Source organism: Wyeomyia smithii, chromosome 2 (genome assembly GCF_029784165.1).
Source record: "Wyeomyia smithii strain HCP4-BCI-WySm-NY-G18 chromosome 2, ASM2978416v1, whole genome shotgun sequence".
NCBI classification, from domain to species: Eukaryota; Metazoa; Arthropoda; class Insecta; order Diptera; family Culicidae; genus Wyeomyia; species Wyeomyia smithii.
This window is the reverse complement of record NC_073695.1, coordinates 159,528,453-159,547,871: the sequence shown is the minus strand read 5'-3', so window position 1 is coordinate 159,547,871 and position 19,419 is coordinate 159,528,453. Positions and strand designations below refer to the sequence as shown.

Sequence of the window (19,419 nt, the reverse complement as noted above, 5' to 3'; positions counted from 1 at the left end):
GATTTGTGATCTAATGGTAAATATTGGATTTTTTCTTCAGTAACGAAGCGAATCAGAGCTTGATCCGTGCCTTAAAGCGGTCAATTTTTCATTTTTTTGCCCGATGAAAAAAATGCAAACTAGGGGAGGAGTACCAGCTATGGCAGTACCTAAAAAATGTACCAGTTATGGCATGAACCAGTTATGGCCTATGGAGTTTAAATGGACTATTGCCATAACTGGTACCATTGCGCTTATGCGATATAGCCATAACTGGTACACTTGCCATAATTGGCTCACCTACCCTAGTTCAGGAAATTTTCGATGCCGAAAAAAACATTTTTTTTAATGCCGAATGTTTTAGAAATGCAGAACACGTCAAGACCTGGTGTTATCTAAAAAAACGGAAAAAACGACTTTCTGGGACTTAGAGATTTTTGAGCTAGGAAACAATCTCGTTTCACTTGTCCTATTCTCAATTTCACTTCACTGTCAATCTCACTACACGGAGGTGATTTTTGTCACCTCACTTGAGGTGGAATCGGGAATAGGTCTTGTTCCGTCTCCCCACCAAAACTAACCACGACCAATCAGCATCAAGCAGCATCTATGCGAGCCACCGCAGCTGCTATAAAAGAACCCTCTGAAAGAGAAAGCGTTCATTCAGTTTTTTGTCGTGCAACCATTCACATCGTAGCAGCAGTAGCAGAAGACCAAAGAAGAGAATAAATAGTTGGTAGCATAGCAGCAAAGTTGTTTTTCCCGCATTCTTCTTCCTTTGGAGCTGAGCAAAAGGCAATTCCCCCAGTTCTTTTCATGACTAATTAGAGTTAATTTTGAGCCAACTGCAAACTCCGTTCCCCTCTGGTGTTTACAGTCCACCACAAGACGTTCCAGTGCGAACATCAATTTGGTCCTTCGAATCGGATCACGAGCCACCCGGAAGAAGCAAAATCCGTGCGTTATTTTCCTACCAAAAGAGAATTGAAAACGCAGTCGCGCTGTGCTATCAACTCGCCCGTAGGTAGAAGAACCTGCTACAGCAACTGCGATTGTGGCTAAAGCGTAAAAGCAAAAGTAAACGTGTTTGAACGTGTTCGCGCGCGTTTGAAGTAGAATTTTTGGAGAATGCCCGTAATGCATTCGCCGTCGCGTTCGGAAAACGGTGATAGTGACGGATCTGCGTCGTTTCATGGATTCGAAGAAGGAATTACTATGAATCCCGACAACGAGAATAAATATCGTGTTGTGTGCCGTCAGCGCTCACAAGTGAAACAAAAGTTAGTGCGGATTCAACGTACACTTATCACTAATTCTAATATTGGATTGGCACAATTAAATGTGCTGTCGAAAAATCTGTCTGCTGTATATTCGGAGTACAGTGGATTCCACAGTAAGGTACTTTTCTTTGTATCGGACGATGCTTTGGATCAGCAAGAAGAGGAATATGCTGGGTTCGAGAGCATATATAATGACGTGTGCAATGCCGTAGAGGAGTTACTTTTGGCAGCAAAGAATACAGCAGTGCCAGAATCTCCAATAAACCAACCAGCTCAACCAGTTATTATTCAACAGCAACCATTAAAGATGCCAATTCCAACATTTGACGGAAGTTATGCCGCATGGCCGAAGTTTAAGGCTATTTTTAATGATCTGATGGCAAACTCCGGGGATACAGATGCAATTAAGCTATATCATCTTGATAAAGCGCTTATTGGAAATGCCGCCGGAGCTCTGGATGCTAAAATTCTGAGTGAAGGTAATTACAAACAAGCCTGGGATGTACTTATGGATCGCTACGACAACAAGCGTGCGATTATCGAGACTCATTACCGCGGATTGTTATCCTTGAAGACAATGTCATCACCATCGTATAAAGAACTACGTGCCCTCGTGAATGAAGCGACCAATCATATCGAAAGCCTTTGTTATCTCGATCAAGAAATCAACGGTACTGCAGAGCATTTTTTTGTATTCCTTATCGTTTCGGCATTAGATAGTACCACACGTCAATCTTGGGAATCTACAATGAAAAAGGGAGAACTCCCGAAGTACAAGCAAACCATAGAGTATCTGAAAACTAGGTGCCAAATCCTAGACAATTGCGAAACTGCTTTCCAGGCAGCTGCTGCTCCAATCGAATCGAAGCAAGTTCCTTTCCAATCAAAGATACAGCCACAGAAAAGCTATGCCGTTTCGACTAGTTCATCACAATCTACGCTTGTTTGTGACATTTGCGGCGGTTCACATCGAAATGTCCAGTGCTCAGCCCTATCCAACCTTACACTTGCCCAGAAGAACGAAAAGAGTCGAGCTGCTGGAGTATGTTATAACTGTCTACGCAAAGGACATAGAGCCAAGGATTGTCCTTCCGATAAAGCGTGTCACAAATGCCAACGCCGTCATCACACATTACTTCACCACGATGGAGTCATCAACAAAGAATCCAGATCCAATGTCTCTGCTCCTGTTGAAATGGCAAATCAGCCATCGGTTATTGCCGTTCCAAAACAAGCTACTGCACAGCAAACACCTGCTCTGGTTGAGCCACCTATTTCAACCACTTGCTCCTCGTTTTTTACGAAATCCGCCAAAACAGTGTTACTACAAACTGCGCTAGTAGAGGTCTTCGACATAAACAGTCAACCGCACCTGTATCGTGTTCTGTTGGACAGTGGTTCTCAGGTGAATTTCGTAACCGAAGAAATGGCCAACCGCCTAGGCCTCCTTAAGACACCAGCCAACGTTCCTATCGTGGGTATCAATGCTTTACGTACCCACGCCCGTGATAAGGTGAAAGTACAGTTCCGTTCCCGCGTGTCTGCTTACCACGCCGAGCTAGAATGTCTAGTTACCCCGAGAGTAACGGGCATAATCCCAACCTCCAAAATTGACATCTCGCAATGGATGATCCCTGACGGAATAATGCTTGCCGATCCTGAGTTCCATACACCCGACAAAGTTGATTTGCTTATTGGTGGAGAACTATTTTTCGACATCCTCGAACCGAGTTCGATTCATCTTGCCGATGGATTACCACAGCTACGAGACACTCACTTTGGATGGGTCGTAGCTGGTGTCATCATTGATCCGCACGTAGTCAACGTGTCCCTCCAGTATTCGCACCCACCCGTCGAAGACATCGAGCGAAAAATGCAACAGTTCTGGCAAACAGAAGAAGTGCCTATCGTTTCAAAATTGTCAACAGCCGAAATAGCATGTGAAGCACATTTTCTTTCCACCTACCAACGTAATGAAACAGGAAGGTTTATTGTCAAGCTACCATTCAAGGAGAATCTTTCCCAGCTGGGTAATTGTCGTTCTCTGGCCTTGAAGCGATTTCTCATGCTGGAGAAACGATTGATTCGAAACCCTGAGCTGCAAACCCAGAACGTAAATTTCATCCGGGAATATGAGTCTATAGGTCATTGTCGTGAGGTAGCCGAGTCGGAGGACGTACCAAACCAACAAGTGTATTACCTCCCGCACCATGCAGTACTGCGGCCGTCCAGCTTGAGCACGAAATGCCGTGTCGTGTTCGACGCAAGCGCAAAATCTTCACCATTGGAACTTTCCCTTAATGATGTACTTCAGATCGGCCCAGTAGTACAAAACGACTTATACCATATTGTGCTACGATTCCGTACGTTTAGAGTGGCCTTCACCGCAGACATTTCAAAAATGTACCGCCAGATACTCGCAGCTCCATCGGACCGTCGATTTTTCTGGAGAGAAAAGCCGTCGTTACCTTTGCGCGTGCTGGAATTGTGCACTGTCACGTACGGCACTGCCTCGGCACCGTACCAAGCAACAAGATGTTTACTGCAACTTACCGAAGAGGACGGTAGAGAATTTCCTATTGCTACGCGCATAGTAAAGAAAGAGACGTACATGGATGATGTACTCTCGGGTGCAGACTCATTGGAACAGGCCCTTGAGGCGCAGAACCAGCTGAAGCAGCTTCTTCACCAGGGAGGCTTCATACATAAGTAGTGCTCCAACTCGCAAGAGTTCCTCGAGCACATACCGGTCGATGAGCAGGAGAAAATGGATGCTTCCGTAAACCGTGGTGTGAATTCAGCTATTAAAGTGCTCGGATTGCGTTGGAATCCTAACACAGATACACTTTCCATCGCAAATCATACGAATCCATCGGTCCCAAAATTGTTGACGAAACGAATACTGTATTCAGAAATCGCTAAGTTCTTTGATCCCCTAGGCTTGGTGTCACCGGTAATAGTGAAGGCGAAACTTCTAGCGCAGCAACAGTGGCAAGCTAAGATTGGATGGGATGATCCTGTGGACGACAACATAAAGGAACAGTGGCAAGAGTTACAAAGTTCATTGATTCATTTAAATGATATCGAGATTCCAAGATGCGTGCTCTCCGACAGTGCGGTAGCCTATGACGTACATGGTTTTCCAGATGCTTCTACAGTAGCATATGGAGCATGCATTTACCTCCGAAGTCTGGGGTGGGTCGGCCTCGCTTTGTCTTCTAACCAGTGAATCAAAACTGCCCCCCTTGGAAGAACTCTCCATTCCGCGGAAGGAACTGTGTGCCGCTTTATTGCTATCCAGACTAGTGCAGAAGGTGTTGCCAGCTTTAACGATGAAAATCCAGGAAACAGTACTGTGGTCTGACAGTACGATTGTTTTAGCATGGATTAAAAAACCACTGAATCAACTACAACAGTACGTGCGCAATAGAATCGCTCTGATTCAAGAGCAGACTAGTGAGCATCGATGGAAGCATGTCAGATCGCAGCAAAACCCAGCCGATATCATCTCCCGAGGCCAACTTCCTGAGTATCTTCAGAACAATCCGCTCTGGTGGAGCGGTCCCGAATTCCTGAATAGGGAAAAGTATGAAGTAGACGTGCCCGAAACTATACCTGATGAAGAGCTACCAGAACTTAAATCCATGGTGACAGTGTCAAACGATGATGGTTTGCTGGCCTATTTCCACAAGCAAAGTAGTTTCCGTAAAATTCAACGAGTCGTGGGATACATTTTGCGCTTCGCTAAGAATTGTAAAAAGAAGCGTGCCGAACGTGAGCTTGGGACACATTTACCCGTCAGCGAGCTACGCCAATCCACGGAAACCATTGCATATGTCGTACAGCAGTTCCATTTTGCCGATGAAATCAAGCGCGTTGTTACCAATCAACCGTGCCGAAAACTTGGTAATTTACGCCCGGTTTACGTCAATAAGCTTCTCCGCGTGGGTGGTCGGTTGGATCGCTCGCAACTACCTTTCGAGAATCGTCATCCTATAATATTGCCGGATAAGGATCCGGTGGTGCGGCTGCTAGTGCAACAGATGCACATCGAGTTACTCCACGTAAGACAAACTGGACTTTTGAATGCCATGAGACAGCGATATTGGCTTCTAAACGCAAGATCTACCATTCGTTTCATCACCCGTCGTTGCGTCAGATGTTTCCGTACCAGCCCTACTACTACCAGTCAGCTAATGGGAAACCTACCAGAGTCTAGAGTAGTACCTTCCCCTCCGTTCGCCGTAACAGATGTCGACTATGCCGGGCCCTTTTGGACGAAACAAGGATCACGTCGACCTGCAATAGTGAAATCGTACGTAGCAGTGTACGTTTGTATGACGACTGAGGCCGTTCACCTGGAGGCCGTATCCGATTTGAGCACCGATGCTTTCCTGGCTCTTCGACGATTGATAGCTCGACGGGGCATGATTCGTGAGTTGCACTCGGATAATGCTAGTAACTTCCGAGGCGCCAACCATGAATTGAGAGCATTGTACCAACAATTCCATAATCAACAATTCGTTGAGTCGATTCAGTCTTTTTGTAGCAGCCGTGAAATCGAGTGGCACTTTATCCTACCAGATGCCCCTGAATTTGGCGGCTTGTGGGAAGCGACGGTGAAATCCTGCAAAACTCATCTTAAATGTATTGTCGGTAACGTGAAGTTAACTTTTGAGGAACTGGCTACAGTCTTAGCACAGATTGAGGCTGTCATGAACTCCAGACCGCTGTTTACCATCTCCAATGATCCAGCAGATCCACTTGTGATCACGCCAGCTCACTACCTTATCGGTCGACCACTTACAGCTCCCGCTGAACCATCGTTAGAAGATGTCAAGGTTTCTCGTTTGAGCCGCTGGCAGCATCTCCAACTTCTCCGTGAACAATTTTGGCGTACTTGGAGCCGAGACTATTTAAACACCCTACAACCCAGGAAAAAGTACCTACGAGAGATGCCTAACGTTCGTGTCGGCATGATTGTGCTACTGCATGATCGAAATCAACCTCCTCTCAATTGCAAACTAGGTCGCATCGAAGAAGTCTACCCTGGCGATGATGGGCTTGTACGAGCAGTAGATGTCTTCTCCAACGGTCACCATTTTTGACGTCCAATCAACAAGGTTTCAATTCTACCGATTGAGGACAACCAATTAGTTGGAAACTTCGACGATCGCCGAGTTCCGCACTCGGGGGAGGATGTTCCGTCTCCCCACCAAAACTAACCACGACCAATCAGCATCAAGCAGCATCTATGCGAGCCACCGCAGCTGCTATAAAAGAACCCTCTGAAAGGGAAGCGTTCATTCAGTTTTTTGTCGCGCAACCATTCACATCGTAGCAGCAGTAGCAGAAGACCAAAGAAGAGAATAAATAGTTGGTAGCATAGCAGCAAAGTTGTTTTTCCCGCATTCTTCTTCCTTTGGAGCTGAGCAAAAGGCAATTCCCCCAGTTCTTTTCAGGACTAATTAGAGTTAATTTTGAGCCAATTGCAAACTCCGTTCCCCTCTGGTGTTTACAGTCCACCACAAGACGTTCCAGTGCGAACAGGTCTAAAAAAGTGAAGTGAGCGTGAGAGTGAAATATATTTCACCGTGAAGTGACTCCCGTAATAAGCACCATTATGTATGATCATATATGGATCAGAATTCGTGAAACGGATCACTGAAAATCGCGATGTCTAATTTTTTCAAATAAGTATTGAAAACTTCAAGAGTTTCACTCGGGAAGTTGATTTTCCAATTTTTATTGAATTTGGGTAAGTTTTCAAGTTTAATGCCATTTGCAATTTAGGTCAAAATTGCTTTTAGACAGACATAGCTTCAAAATTATCGCATCGGATTTAATGAAATTTTCACAGCAGATGCATCTTGAGTTGTAGTTTACAAAAATATTTTTTTTGATAGCAATTTTTTTTTTCAATAGTAACTATTTAAAACAATATGTTGAAAATCTATGTTCTTGGGCACTGAAAAATCTGAAAAAAAATCACAAGTATTTTTGACGAAATTACGAAACTACCATGTAAGTTTTGTGGTGGTGTTATTTTTTCATCAAAAGATATGGGCTTTCAAAGTTGGTGCCGAACGCATTTTCAAGCGAGAAGCGAGTGAGCAGTACTACTATTGACAATCCCAGTTTTAGTTATATGCAAAAATTCTGTAAGGTTTGTAAAATTAGTTTAATAGAAATGATTTTTAGTCGCAAAACAGTCAAAATATGCTTAGTCTGTTATCCAACTTAATGATGAAGACAGTATACTTTATGCCCTTAACAACTCGCAAGCCTAGCTATAGGAGTTCGGCGCGAGCATTCGGTCTGTGCGGTTCGTTTTTCAAAATGCTCCGGGCCGTTTTATCAAGCGCTGTTGTTCACGGTTGCTGTACGGCGTAACGCGAGCAAATCGTGTACGGTATAGAATAGTTCCATAATATTGCATTTTATTCGGTCTTCCCGTGGCGTCATATTTTTATTGAGTGCAAAGGGGTGGAGAAAAGGTGATACGAAATAAGGCGGTTTCGTTTTGCCGGTGAAAGTGCCGCCACTGTTAAAATTAAAAAGTGATTATAGTGTGATAGTTCTGTAGATAATATTGCGGATAATATATAGGGCGGTTAATTAAAAAAAGAGGTACGATAAAATGTTTTAAAAATCGGCATAATAGAATTAGGATTAAACGTTTTCGATGAGCGTGTATCGGCCCTACGATTGAATAAATCAATCGGGTGAAAGTGAATGAATAGCAAGTCGCGTTGACGGCATTCAATCGTCTCGCTCATATGCGAGTATGAATTAACTCATAAACTAAACTTTTCAAGGTGGCAGCACTGTATCCCTTCTTGATCATTGAGTGTCCTTCGGGTTTCTTCTTTACCATCAGAAGTCCTTTAAAGAGAGCAGACCGGAAATCCGAGTCAGTTTTGAGACAGACGTGAATAAGTGTAGACGCTTTGTGAAGTGACCAGTCGAAAAATAAGTTATCAAAAATGGAGAAATCCGACAATGGCAAAGTCTTGGATAACCAAATCGCTCCCAACAAAAAGTAAGTAATAGTAAGTAAGGTTTAAATAAACTAAAAGGATTTTTTTCGGCCACGAAAGTAAAGTGCGGACTGCAAAAAAAAATGGCGATTTAATTTGTGAAACGTGTCCTTAAAATGGCGTGGATAGAATGCGATTATAATCGTTTGTGAAATAAAAGTTACTAGCTATGAAATTGGGCCGTTGTTTAATGTACTACTGTTGATCGCCAATACGTGAATAATAATATTGATTGTATGAAATTAGTGAATGAATTAGATGTTAAATAATTTGTGCCAAAAATACGCACTAGATTTAGGCGTTAGTTTTTTTTTTCTTTACCGGATAATTGACAAACAAATAGTTCAAAGCTGCGATCTACATATGATTCGAATTGACCCGTCGAAGGACATAATCCAACCCTCGAGCGGGTTGGTACGTTCCGTAGAGAGCGTTGGACCCGATGGGTCGCAGGACATAATCCAATCCTTGAGAGGGTTGGTGCGTTCCATAAGGAACGTTCGACCCAGTGGGTCAGTCGAGAAAATCCAACCCTCGAGCGGGTTGGTACGTTCCGTAGAGAGCGTTAGACCCGGTGGGTCGCAGGACATAATCCAATCCTTGAGAGGTTTGGTGCGTTCCATAAGGAACGTTCGACCCAATGGGTCAGTCGAGAAAATCCAACCCTCGAGCGGGTTGGTACGTTCCGTAGAGAGCGTTGGACCCGGTGGGTCGCAGGACATAACCCAATCCTTGAGAGGATTAGTGCGGTTCATAAGAAACGTTCGACCCAATGCTTCAGAGGATAGGACTCAATGAATCACCTGACAGATTTCGATCTTCGTGAGGGTTGATGCGTTCCACATTCATTCGATCCAATGGGTCAAGGGAAGAAATTTCAATCCTCAAGCGGGTTGGTGCGATATTACGGTTTAAAATAGAGTGAACTATCTGAACGAACTGGTAGTTAATAATATCTGGAATTTATAATAATATGAATGAACGATCAAAGATATAAATATGTGTTTTGTATTTGAACAAAATTGAAAGTGAAAAATATAATTTTAATGTTAAATTTTTGCCATGAGTAGAAATCAGATGAAGTAATGCACAATATGAATATTATGTTATATTTCTGCAGGAAAATGACCAGAGCAACGACTAAAGATGCAGTATCTTTGGCGAAAGAGCTTGAGGACGAAAGAAAGCTTAACTGTACCTTTAGATCGAAACTTAAGAAAGCACGAACTGAAAAAAAGCAACTGGAGCAATCATTCGCAGAAGGTAGTTTCGTGAGAATGCATTCCACCATGCGCGAAGATAATCCTAGTAATGAGCAAAATTCCGTGATAGCATCTATGAGTAATCTTTCTTTCGCGTCGCTTCAAGTACCAGAATGCAAGCCATGCGACGGCGAAGAAGACATCGATCGCAAAACATATGAGCAATGGAAGGAACTGCTGGAAGCATCAATGCAGTTAGCTGGAGTATCCGATGAATTTACAAAAATAAATATATTCAAAATAAAAGCAGGGTCAAAGCTTTTGGATATTCTTGAAGGAGTAGCATCAAGCTCGAATTCACCGGACGCATCTACAGTACCGTATTCAAATGTTGTTCAACGGCTCGATTAATTCTTTGGTTCACGAGATTACTCATTCATGCAACGACAGAAGCTTCGGTCACTGGGACAAAAAGCAGGAGAGTCAGACTCGAAATACGTGAAAAAGGTGATAGCAGTTGCAAAACTCTGTGATTTTGACAGAAATATTCTACTGGAACAGGTTGCTGATTCCATACAGGCTAATGCTTTAAATCGCAGAGTCCGTGAAATGGCTAGAAAATTTCTACGTAAAGGAGGACAGCTCGCAGAGTTGGTTGATACAGTTCGGGCTTTAGAGATGGATCAGATGAACGAAGAAATTTACATTAAGAATCATCAGCAAGTCCAACGGCAGGTGCAGGTGGCTGCTGTTGCTATTGACAGTTCCAGAAACGAGCAGTTTCATAACGATCGGATTGAAAATCAGCAATATCCACGAAATAGACAGCAAGGATATGGCAGTAACTGGAGAGATGCTAGGGGAAGGGGATTCACCCAACGTGGAAAGGGTAGACAGATAGCTTTCAAACAAGATCGTTGTGGCAGGTGTTTGAGCAATCGGCACAATGCAAAGGAATGTTGGGCAATTCAAGTGACATGCCATAACTGCCAACGTATGGGACATGTGGCCCGCGCTTGCCGTCGAATGCAATCAGCAGGTCCAATGAAACGACGCATTAGTACCGATGGAAAGGAGTCTACGCCGAAGAAGATCGCCATCGTTAAAGATGACGAGGATGAAGCAGCAAATGATAGCGTGAGTTCACCCCCCACAGTTAACTAAATAAATTCAACTTACTTTCTATTGCCTGATTTTTTTAAGTTAGTTAGTTTTCTAACATTGATTTTTTTTGTTTACGACTAAAGCATATTTTTTAGAGACAAAATTTGATTTCAAAATCAATAAACATACAATTGGCAAAACACTTAAATTCGGTAGTTGGAATGTTTATATTGGTCATTGTTTTTTTATTTTCAGAATAATTTATCGAACGCCAAAACTCGAATTTCCATAAATGAACTTACTCAGTCCGAAAATTCAATCGCATTTAACGAGAGCTCGTCTAATAATGCTGAAAACACAGCAAATGCTACACTGATGAATGCAGGCATTTCAAAGGTTCGTGACTCATTGAATCTGAATAAAAGTGGTGAAATAGTTGGTAACATAGCAGGTACAAAAGTCAGTTTTTTAATCGACTCGGGCTCAGACGAGAATACAGTCGGAAGCAATACATACCAACTGTTATTAAAAAATGACGAAACCAGAGCAAGGTTATTCTGCATCAACGCAGGTACTGACAAGCCACTTAAGGCTTACGCATCATCGGGTCACATCCATGTTGTTGCATCTTTTGTAGCAGAGCTCATCATTACTGATGATCGACCTCAATATAATGAAAAATTTTATGTAGTCGATAACGCACGCGCATTGTTAGGTAGAGACACTGCCATTAGATATAGTATTCTGCAACTGGGTTTGGAAGTACCGATCCGAACGAAGAATCCCGTAAACTTCCCTGGAGAAATTTTCTCACTAAAGGTTTCTGAGCAATTTCCAAGTTCAATGTTCCTCCAGTGATTCTTAGTTATGATCACACCATGGCACCTTCGAGAAGGATATTCACAAATATTCCACCGGCTTTTAAAGCCGAGACGGAACGACGCATCAAAGATCTTTTAGTGTCAGGCATCATTGAACGCGTCACGGATTCAATGGACAGATCGTATTGCTCATCTCTTTTGGTTGTTCCTAAGGGTAAACAAAAGCGGGGGCCTAGTGTGGTTGGTAACGTCTCCGCCAACCACGCTCGACGCCTGGGTTCGAATCCCACCGCCGACATAGGTGTCGATGGTTGTGAGGTGGCGTGATCCACTCACAACCAACCCAACTGGTTCAATCCTAGCCGACACCGGGAGATTTTCTGAGGCGAAAAATCTCTGGGATCACGCCTTCCATCGCATGAGGAAATAAAGCCGTTGGCGCCGGTCCGTTAATAAACGGGTCGTGAGTTAGGGACCTGGGTGTGGAGTCGCCTCCCTGGGCGTCGGTAATTGGCCACAACAGTGGCGGAAATAGACCGACGGAAAATAAGCGAGAATTAAAAAAAAAATAAGGGTAAACAAGATATAAGATTAGTGGTAGATCTCAGAGGTCCAAATAAAGCGATTATCCGTACACCATTCAAGATGCCAACTTTAGAATCTATTCTCGTCGATCTGCCGGAGTGTAAATGGTTTTCCACAATCGACTTGACGAGCGCCTTCTTTCATGTCGTTCTGGACGAAAATTCGCGCGATCTGACAAATTTTTTTGCTGGAGACGCTATGTATCGTTTTCAAAGGCTTCCATTTGGTCTGACGAACGCCCCCGACATATTTCAGGAGATCATGCAGACGGTCATGTTAGCTGGATGACAAGGCGTTCGGAATTACCTTGATGACATTTTGGTATCAGGTAAAACCAAAGCAGAACATGACAACAATTTGAGGAATGTAATGCGAAGGCTGCGCGATCACAACGTCTCCATAAACAACGAAAAGTGTGTGTTCGGACAGCAGTCAGTGAAATTTATCGGTTTCAAATTGGGCCATGACGGACTGAGAGTCGAAGAAGAAAAGTTAAAGGCAATCAGAGGTTTTCGTAAACCAGAAACGCAGCAAGAAGTGAAGAGTTTCCTAGGGTTGGTTAATTTCACGGATCGGTTCATTCCCAACAGAGCGGACAAAACCAAAAAGTTTTTATTGGGGTGATGAGGAAGAGAGAGAATTCTTTTTCTTACAAGAGAGGGCTTTAGAAACGATCTCCAGACTTGGATATTTCAACGTTAACGATTATACGGAGCTTTATGTCGATGCTTCTCCATTCGGCTTAGGGGCTATGCTTGTACAATATAAAAATGATGGAGTTCCAAGAGTAATTTCTTGTGCGTCCAAGGCTTTAACGACCACTGAAATGAAATATCCTCAAACCCAAAAGGAATCACTTGCACTGGTTTGGGGAATCGAAAGATTTACATTTTATCTTACTGGAAAAACTTTTGTGGTACGCACTGATTCCGAAGCTAACGAATATATCTTCGGCAAAGGGTACAAATCAAGCAAGCGTGCAATATCTCGGACGGAATCGTAGGCCTTGCGTCTTCAGGCTTACGATTTTAAAATAAAGCGAGTGCCAGGAGACCAGAACGTAGCAGAAGCTCTCTCTTGCCTGATTTCAAAGGCACACATTGATGAGCCCTTCGAGGAGGAAGATGAGCAAAATCTACTATTTTGCCTGGAAGCTGGTTTCATGGATATAACATGGCCGGACTTTGAACTGGAATCGGAAACAGATGACGATCTGGCTGAAGTACGTACATCCATAAAGACTGGAGTTTGGCCGAAGCATCTCGTTAGTTACGAGGCACAGCAAAACAACTTTAGAAATCTAGCGCCAATGCTGTTCAAAGGAGATAAAGTCGTCCTTCCCTCAAATTTACGCAAAAAAGTCATAGGAGAATCCCACAAGGGCCATATTGGGTCTGCCGCAATGAAACGAATTCTCAGAGAATATTTCTGGTGGCCTGGAATGAGCGATGATGTCGAAAAATTTGTTCAAAATTGTAACGCTTGCATCGTACCTTCCAAAAAAAATCCACCGATTCCACTCTCAAGTCGCCAGTTACCTGAAGGTCCCTGGGAGATACTGCAAGTGGATTTTCTGGCGGTTCATGGCTGCGGGTTTGGAGAGTTTATGGTTCTGGTGGACACGTACTCCAGATTTCTTACGGTGGTTGAAATGAGATCTACGGATGCTAGAGTCACCAATCAAGCACTTCAGAAAATTTTCTTCATGTGGGGTTTACCGCTCATCCTACAAAGTGATAACGGCCCCCCTTTTCAGAGTAGAGAGTTTGTACAATTTTGGGAGGCAAAGGGTGTAAAAGTAAGAAAATCTATACCACTGTGCCCACAGACAAACGGTGCGGTAGAACGCCAAAATCAAGGTGTTATCAAAGCGTTGGCAGCAGCCAAAGTTGATGGTAAGAACTGGCGAGACGCACTGCAGGAATATGTGCACGTGCATAACACGCTCAAACCACACGCAAGACTCGGGATTACTCCTTTTGAGTTATTGGTGGGGTGAAAGCACAGGGGTGCGTTTCCTTCACTTTGGAATTCAAAATCAGAGGATATTCTCGATCGAGACAACGTACGAGACACAGATGCGGTGACGAAGTTGCAGAGTAAAAAATATGCTGATGGCAGAAGGGGTGCAAAATCTTCCAATCTAGGAGTTGGAGACATCGTCCTAATGGCGATACCAAAGAAAGGAAAAACGGACCCTTCTTTCGGTGATGAGCGATTTACTGTGCTCTCTCGAGACGGAGCTAGGGTAGTTGTTAGAAGTATGCGTGGAGTCCAATACACGCGAAGCATAAATGATCTCAAGCGAGCTCCGATGAATAGGGATTATGCTGAGAAAGGAGAATTCAATCCTGAAGACGAAGCTGAGAACTTGGAAACAAATGAACGCCTTATTGACATTGGAGGCCTCGACGAGAATCCTGAAGCCGACACTAAAAACATCGAAACAGCTTCACGTCCTTACAATGAAGAAGGTTCAACCTACGAAACGACAAAGCGTCCAAATAGAACCAAACGTACACCAGCTAGGTTCAACGACATGTGCTTGTATTACATATACGAATAGTATCACAAATTTCTGTGTTCTTACCTCAGCATTGTTGGTACAAAAAAAAAAAAAAAAGAAAAACGTTCACATCATAGACACGGTGCTCCTTCATATAATTTAAACCAGTAACATCATGAAACATGTTTTCCTCGCTCTTAGCAGTCGGATGTGTCTGTTGAAAACAGCTTCATCTAGTTTTAGGATTGGAATAAATTCATGTCAACAAACGACATAACCTCTTTGGGTTTCTTCTCTGTAATGCAACATTTTTGGAACGATTTTTTCTCCTTGTTTTGTTTAGGTATAATCACGAAATTCTTTTTCCGGCCTACTAATTGATCGCGACAAAGGCGTTTAGCTTTGCAAATCTTCCAGTAGGTAGGTATATCGTCATTTGATAGGCTTATCCTTTTACCTTAATTTTTTTTCCAATGTTGTACATAACATTTATGTGACTGCGAGCAAAATCTTGAGCAAATTTTCTTGGAAATCTAGTTTTCGCTTGTTGCACTACGTCCCAGAGCGGAGGTATATTTATTTATTCTCCTACGCAAAGCGATCAATAATATATTTGATAGGAGGCTTATGAGCAGACAAATTATATTTTTTCAAGTAAAACTTAAAAAAAAACTTATTCTGATATCGTGCTCAGAAAATATCACAACAAGACCTGTCAATGTCATCAGCTCGCAGAGATGCCAGAGGTATTTTTTTCTTCTTTCTGAAATATTGACAACTGCTCGAAAAAACAGATCATTGCTTGAAATCAAGGCCTACACGCTGCTTTATTTTACTCTAATTTGATTAGGGTCTACTCAGTTTGGTATTCTTATGCAAAATGTCAAAAAGTGAGTTATCGGGTACTGGATAATTGAGTAACATTTACCCAAATTTTCATAATTACCATGTTTACTCAGTTTTGAGTTATTATCCATGATGTTTACTCACCCCTGAGTTAATGTATATGTCAAAAGTTTTCAACAGCGATATTATCTGTTTCCGAAGAACAATTGGTGTCGCTTTTTATTCATTTGCCAGCAGTAAGTATTTGATCTTCCATCAAATCAATAATTTCCTAATCAATTACATTACAAACAACATGTAACAATATTCCATAACAATTTCAGCCAAACATCATTATTGCAGAGGATTTGAAAACATAAAAAACATCTCTTCAAAATGAACAACCGCATGTTGTGTGTCCTGCGATGCCGTTTTAAGTCGGGCTTTTATTCGTGATAATGAACGAAAACATTTGTATCGATGTACAGTGCCCAATACATGCAATCGCTACAATTTAAATCCTTCGCAGTGTTTGGTGACGGATGATGACGGATTTTTTGCTGTGCGTACTGTACAAAAACATGAGCCACAGTTCACGGGCAACTGTGAACCGGTTGGTTGCCGCATTATATAAAGACACGTGAATGATATAAAACTTTTATAATGTTTCGATGAAAAAAAAATCTATGATTTTGATTGTTCTGAATTTATTTTATTTATTGAGTCAGATTAACAAAAACCAGATATCATCAAATTTCCAAATTCAGGCAAACTGGGTAACTTGTACTCATTTTCGTTAATTCCTGGTTTGCATAAACAGAGTAGATTCTAATCAGTTTTTGACGTATGACGCTCTTACTCAGAAGTGAGTAACCGTAAAAGTACTCAAATTAGGGTACCTCCACTTTTTTCAAAAATGGGTCATATCTAACTCACTTTAGAGTAACAAATAATGAGCGTGTATAGAAAGCCGTTTTTTTTCTTGACCAACAATAACGTGGGTTCGAAATGCAAACGGAACTGAGATATATAAATGTTCGGTATTACAAGATAGATACTGGTAATACCCTATTCGCTAGAATTAGCTAGAGAGTAGAAGATTGCGGATAATATATTGGGCGGTTAATTAAAAAAAGAGGTACGATAAAATGTTTTAAAAATCGGCATAATAAAATTAGGATTAAACGTTTTCGATAAGCGTGTATCGGCCCTACGATTGAATAAATCAATCGTGTGAAAGTGAATGAATGGCAAGTCGCGTTGACGGCATTCAATCGTCTCGCTCATATGCGAGTATGAATTAACTCATAAACTAAACTTTTCAAGGTGGCAGCACTGTATCCCTTCTTGATCATTGAGTGTCCTTCGGGTTTCTTCTTTACCATCAGAAGTCCTTTAAAGAGAGCAGACCGGAAATCCGAGTCAGTTTTGAGACAGACGTGAATAAGTGTAGACGCGTTGTGAAGTGACCAGTCGAAAAATAAGTTGTCAAAAATGGAGAAATCCGACAAGTTCCTGGGAGTAACCATCTTTTTTCGGTGGCGGAGCGCGTTTTCTACGAGCGCTCACAATAAATACATATGTGTGAGTTAGCGCGGGATGAACTGGAAGGGCAAGAGAGTGAAGCGCGAGCGCAGGAAGATCGTTGCTCACCCGTGCGACGTTTCTCTCCTAACACCGTATGGTTCAAAAGGATGGAAATCAAAGGGTAAGTATTGGTGTTGGTGACATTTTGTTTGCTTGTGATTCCTTCGTTTAATTTGATAAGCAAGGGAGAATATTCTTTTGCTCTTGTAACGAGGGATGCCACATTTCAATCTGTATTTTTGATTCTAAAATCTTTTACAGATTTACGGTTTAAAAGATTGTTTTCGCGAAAGTCTGTAAGCTGAATGTACATATACCTGTGTGGGAATTTTGTTTTGTATGCAATCGGCCTCCCGGTATGCAATCGGCCTGCAGTGCGTGCTGAGACTTGAGGGGTGCAAACTGGAGGATTGTCGCGAGTTTGTGACTGCTTCTGTTTTTGTTTCTCTTTCTCTTTCTTTCGCACATCCTTTTTTTTCGTTCTATTCGAACGGCGGTGGCTAAGAGCAAGCGCACCGGTGAGTTGTCATTTGAGTTGCTATTTTCACAACGCTGGCCGTTGCTATTTTGGATAGCAACCGATGTTCGCACCGGTCGTTGCTATTGGGGATTACCAATTCATCTATTTCTTTTTAACGCCGGCAGTTGCTAATTTCTAAAGACCGTCAGCTAGCATTAGCAAAATGTTTGTGTGTGTGGTATTTTCCAAAAATTCTGCGCATCTAGTAATAACCAATTTATCTGTCCGTCAATTGTTTCTGGAATGATCTGCGTTCTTTCTGCTTCATAAAATATCCCCTTTATTTCAAGCAACTCTGTTTTAACTTTGTTTTCATTCTCTCAAATTATCGATAGCACAATTCTGTTGCAGGTTTCTTCTTTTGTGCGTGCATGGATTTTTTTTATTCTTGTATGTTTAATTAAAGTAATTGCGTTAGACCGTGAAACGTTTCGCAACGTTACCTTCAATAACTATTGTACTCAAAATTGGCAAACTGTCATCAATTGTATTTTGTACTTTGTGCTGTCTCGATTCCTACAATTTGCCATTAACATTTGCAAATTTTCAGGCAAACAAAATTTAAATGTAGAACGCGGAAATTGTTCTCGAGTATTTGGTTGAGTGACGAAGAAAATGATTTCGCGAAACAAATCTTTTTATACGCGAGTATGAAAAGGATTTTTGGAAAGATTCGGGGTGGCTCTCAGCCTGGAAAACGGTAAAATATTGACCACTATGCTGAGAAAGTTTGCCATCCAGCGTTTTACCAATGTTTTTTTTTCGGTAACGCCGCTTTCGAATTCGTCTTGTTTTCGAAGATTAAAACAGCTGTAGATGCGAAAAATGATTTTTTATTCTACAACCGGATGCAACGGAAAACTGAGACTAACATGCCTTCAAAAGAGTCAGCAGCAATAGTCGGTAATACTCCTGAGCAATTCGCTCAAACCTTCCAGGTTTACTGAAATAATGACAAGGTTGACCAATCTTGTGAGGACTTGAGCTTTATGCTTCGTGTAGATTAGAGTGCCAACAAAAATGGTCATCTCGAATTTAAAAATAAACTATAAATGTTTACCCGCCCGAAAAAACACCCTGTGTAAAATTTCAGCTCAATCGAAATTAATATAGACTGGTTCACGCCGATACTTGCGTCCTACGACGTGTTTAACCAAGGCGAAGCATTTCGTCTTCCGGGGCCGACAAATTATGTTCGAAACACTCATTATTTTCATAATCATGTCTGGCAACTCTGTTTGTGCTATTGTATATTCAGTTTTACTACCTGCGTTTAAATTCCGTTGATTCATCGAAAACCCGTGCTCTCGAGTAACTTCTGTGCTTCGAAACCAATATTGAGCTAATAGTGGTCACTAGAAGTGTGAAGAACAGTTACCTTTTGTGATAATCGACCCTTTCCAATACTCAAGTGGATCGGACTGTGTGCTGGCATTGGCATTGTTATTGTTTGGCATCGTGTAGCAGAGCATTTATCGTTAGTGTTCTTCTTGCCTATCGAAAGGCGTTTATTCATCATGGAGAAGAAATTATGCGGCGAGTGCAAACTTGAAGTGAATGATCTCGAACCGATCCGTTGTGGATTTTGTGATGCTCGCTACCACATTAATCAACAGTGCTGTGGATTCAACAGCAGAGTTTGTAAAGACCTTTTTTCGCAAGGTAAAATAATGTTTATTTGCCCGCACTGTAGAGATGAACTGAACGGTCAATCGATCGGTGCTTATGTGGCTGACATGATAGCAAAACAATCTCCCCCGCATTCACAACAGCTTATTGACTTACCTGGTCAAGTGCAAAGACTCGCCGAGGTAGTTGAGGGGTTGAGTAAGAAAATTGATAGCATGCCGCATAAACCGCTGAATATTGATGGTTCTACTAGCACCCCAACAAATTTATCAGCCACACCAGTCTGGTCTGTACGAAACCCCAAGCGTCGTCGTGCTGATCGCTTGCCAGTGGAAATTGCT

At 42.2% G+C, this 19,419-nt stretch overlaps 2 protein-coding genes across 2 annotated transcripts; both read left to right on the top strand.

Annotated features, from left to right (window-relative positions):
* Positions 1 to 1,116: 1,116 nt before the first annotated feature.
* LOC129720147 (uncharacterized) lies at positions 1,117 to 3,972 on the top strand. The gene has a single exon (XM_055671580.1). The coding sequence runs from the start codon at positions 1,117 to 1,119 to the stop codon at positions 3,970 to 3,972; it is 2,856 nt and encodes a 951-aa protein (XP_055527555.1).
* A 619-nt stretch (positions 3,973 to 4,591) lies between these two features.
* LOC129720146 (uncharacterized) lies at positions 4,592 to 6,367 on the top strand. Its single transcript, XM_055671578.1, has one exon. The coding sequence runs from the start codon at positions 4,592 to 4,594 to the stop codon at positions 6,365 to 6,367; it is 1,776 nt and encodes a 591-aa protein (XP_055527553.1).
* The last annotated feature ends 13,052 nt before the right edge of the window (positions 6,368 to 19,419 follow it).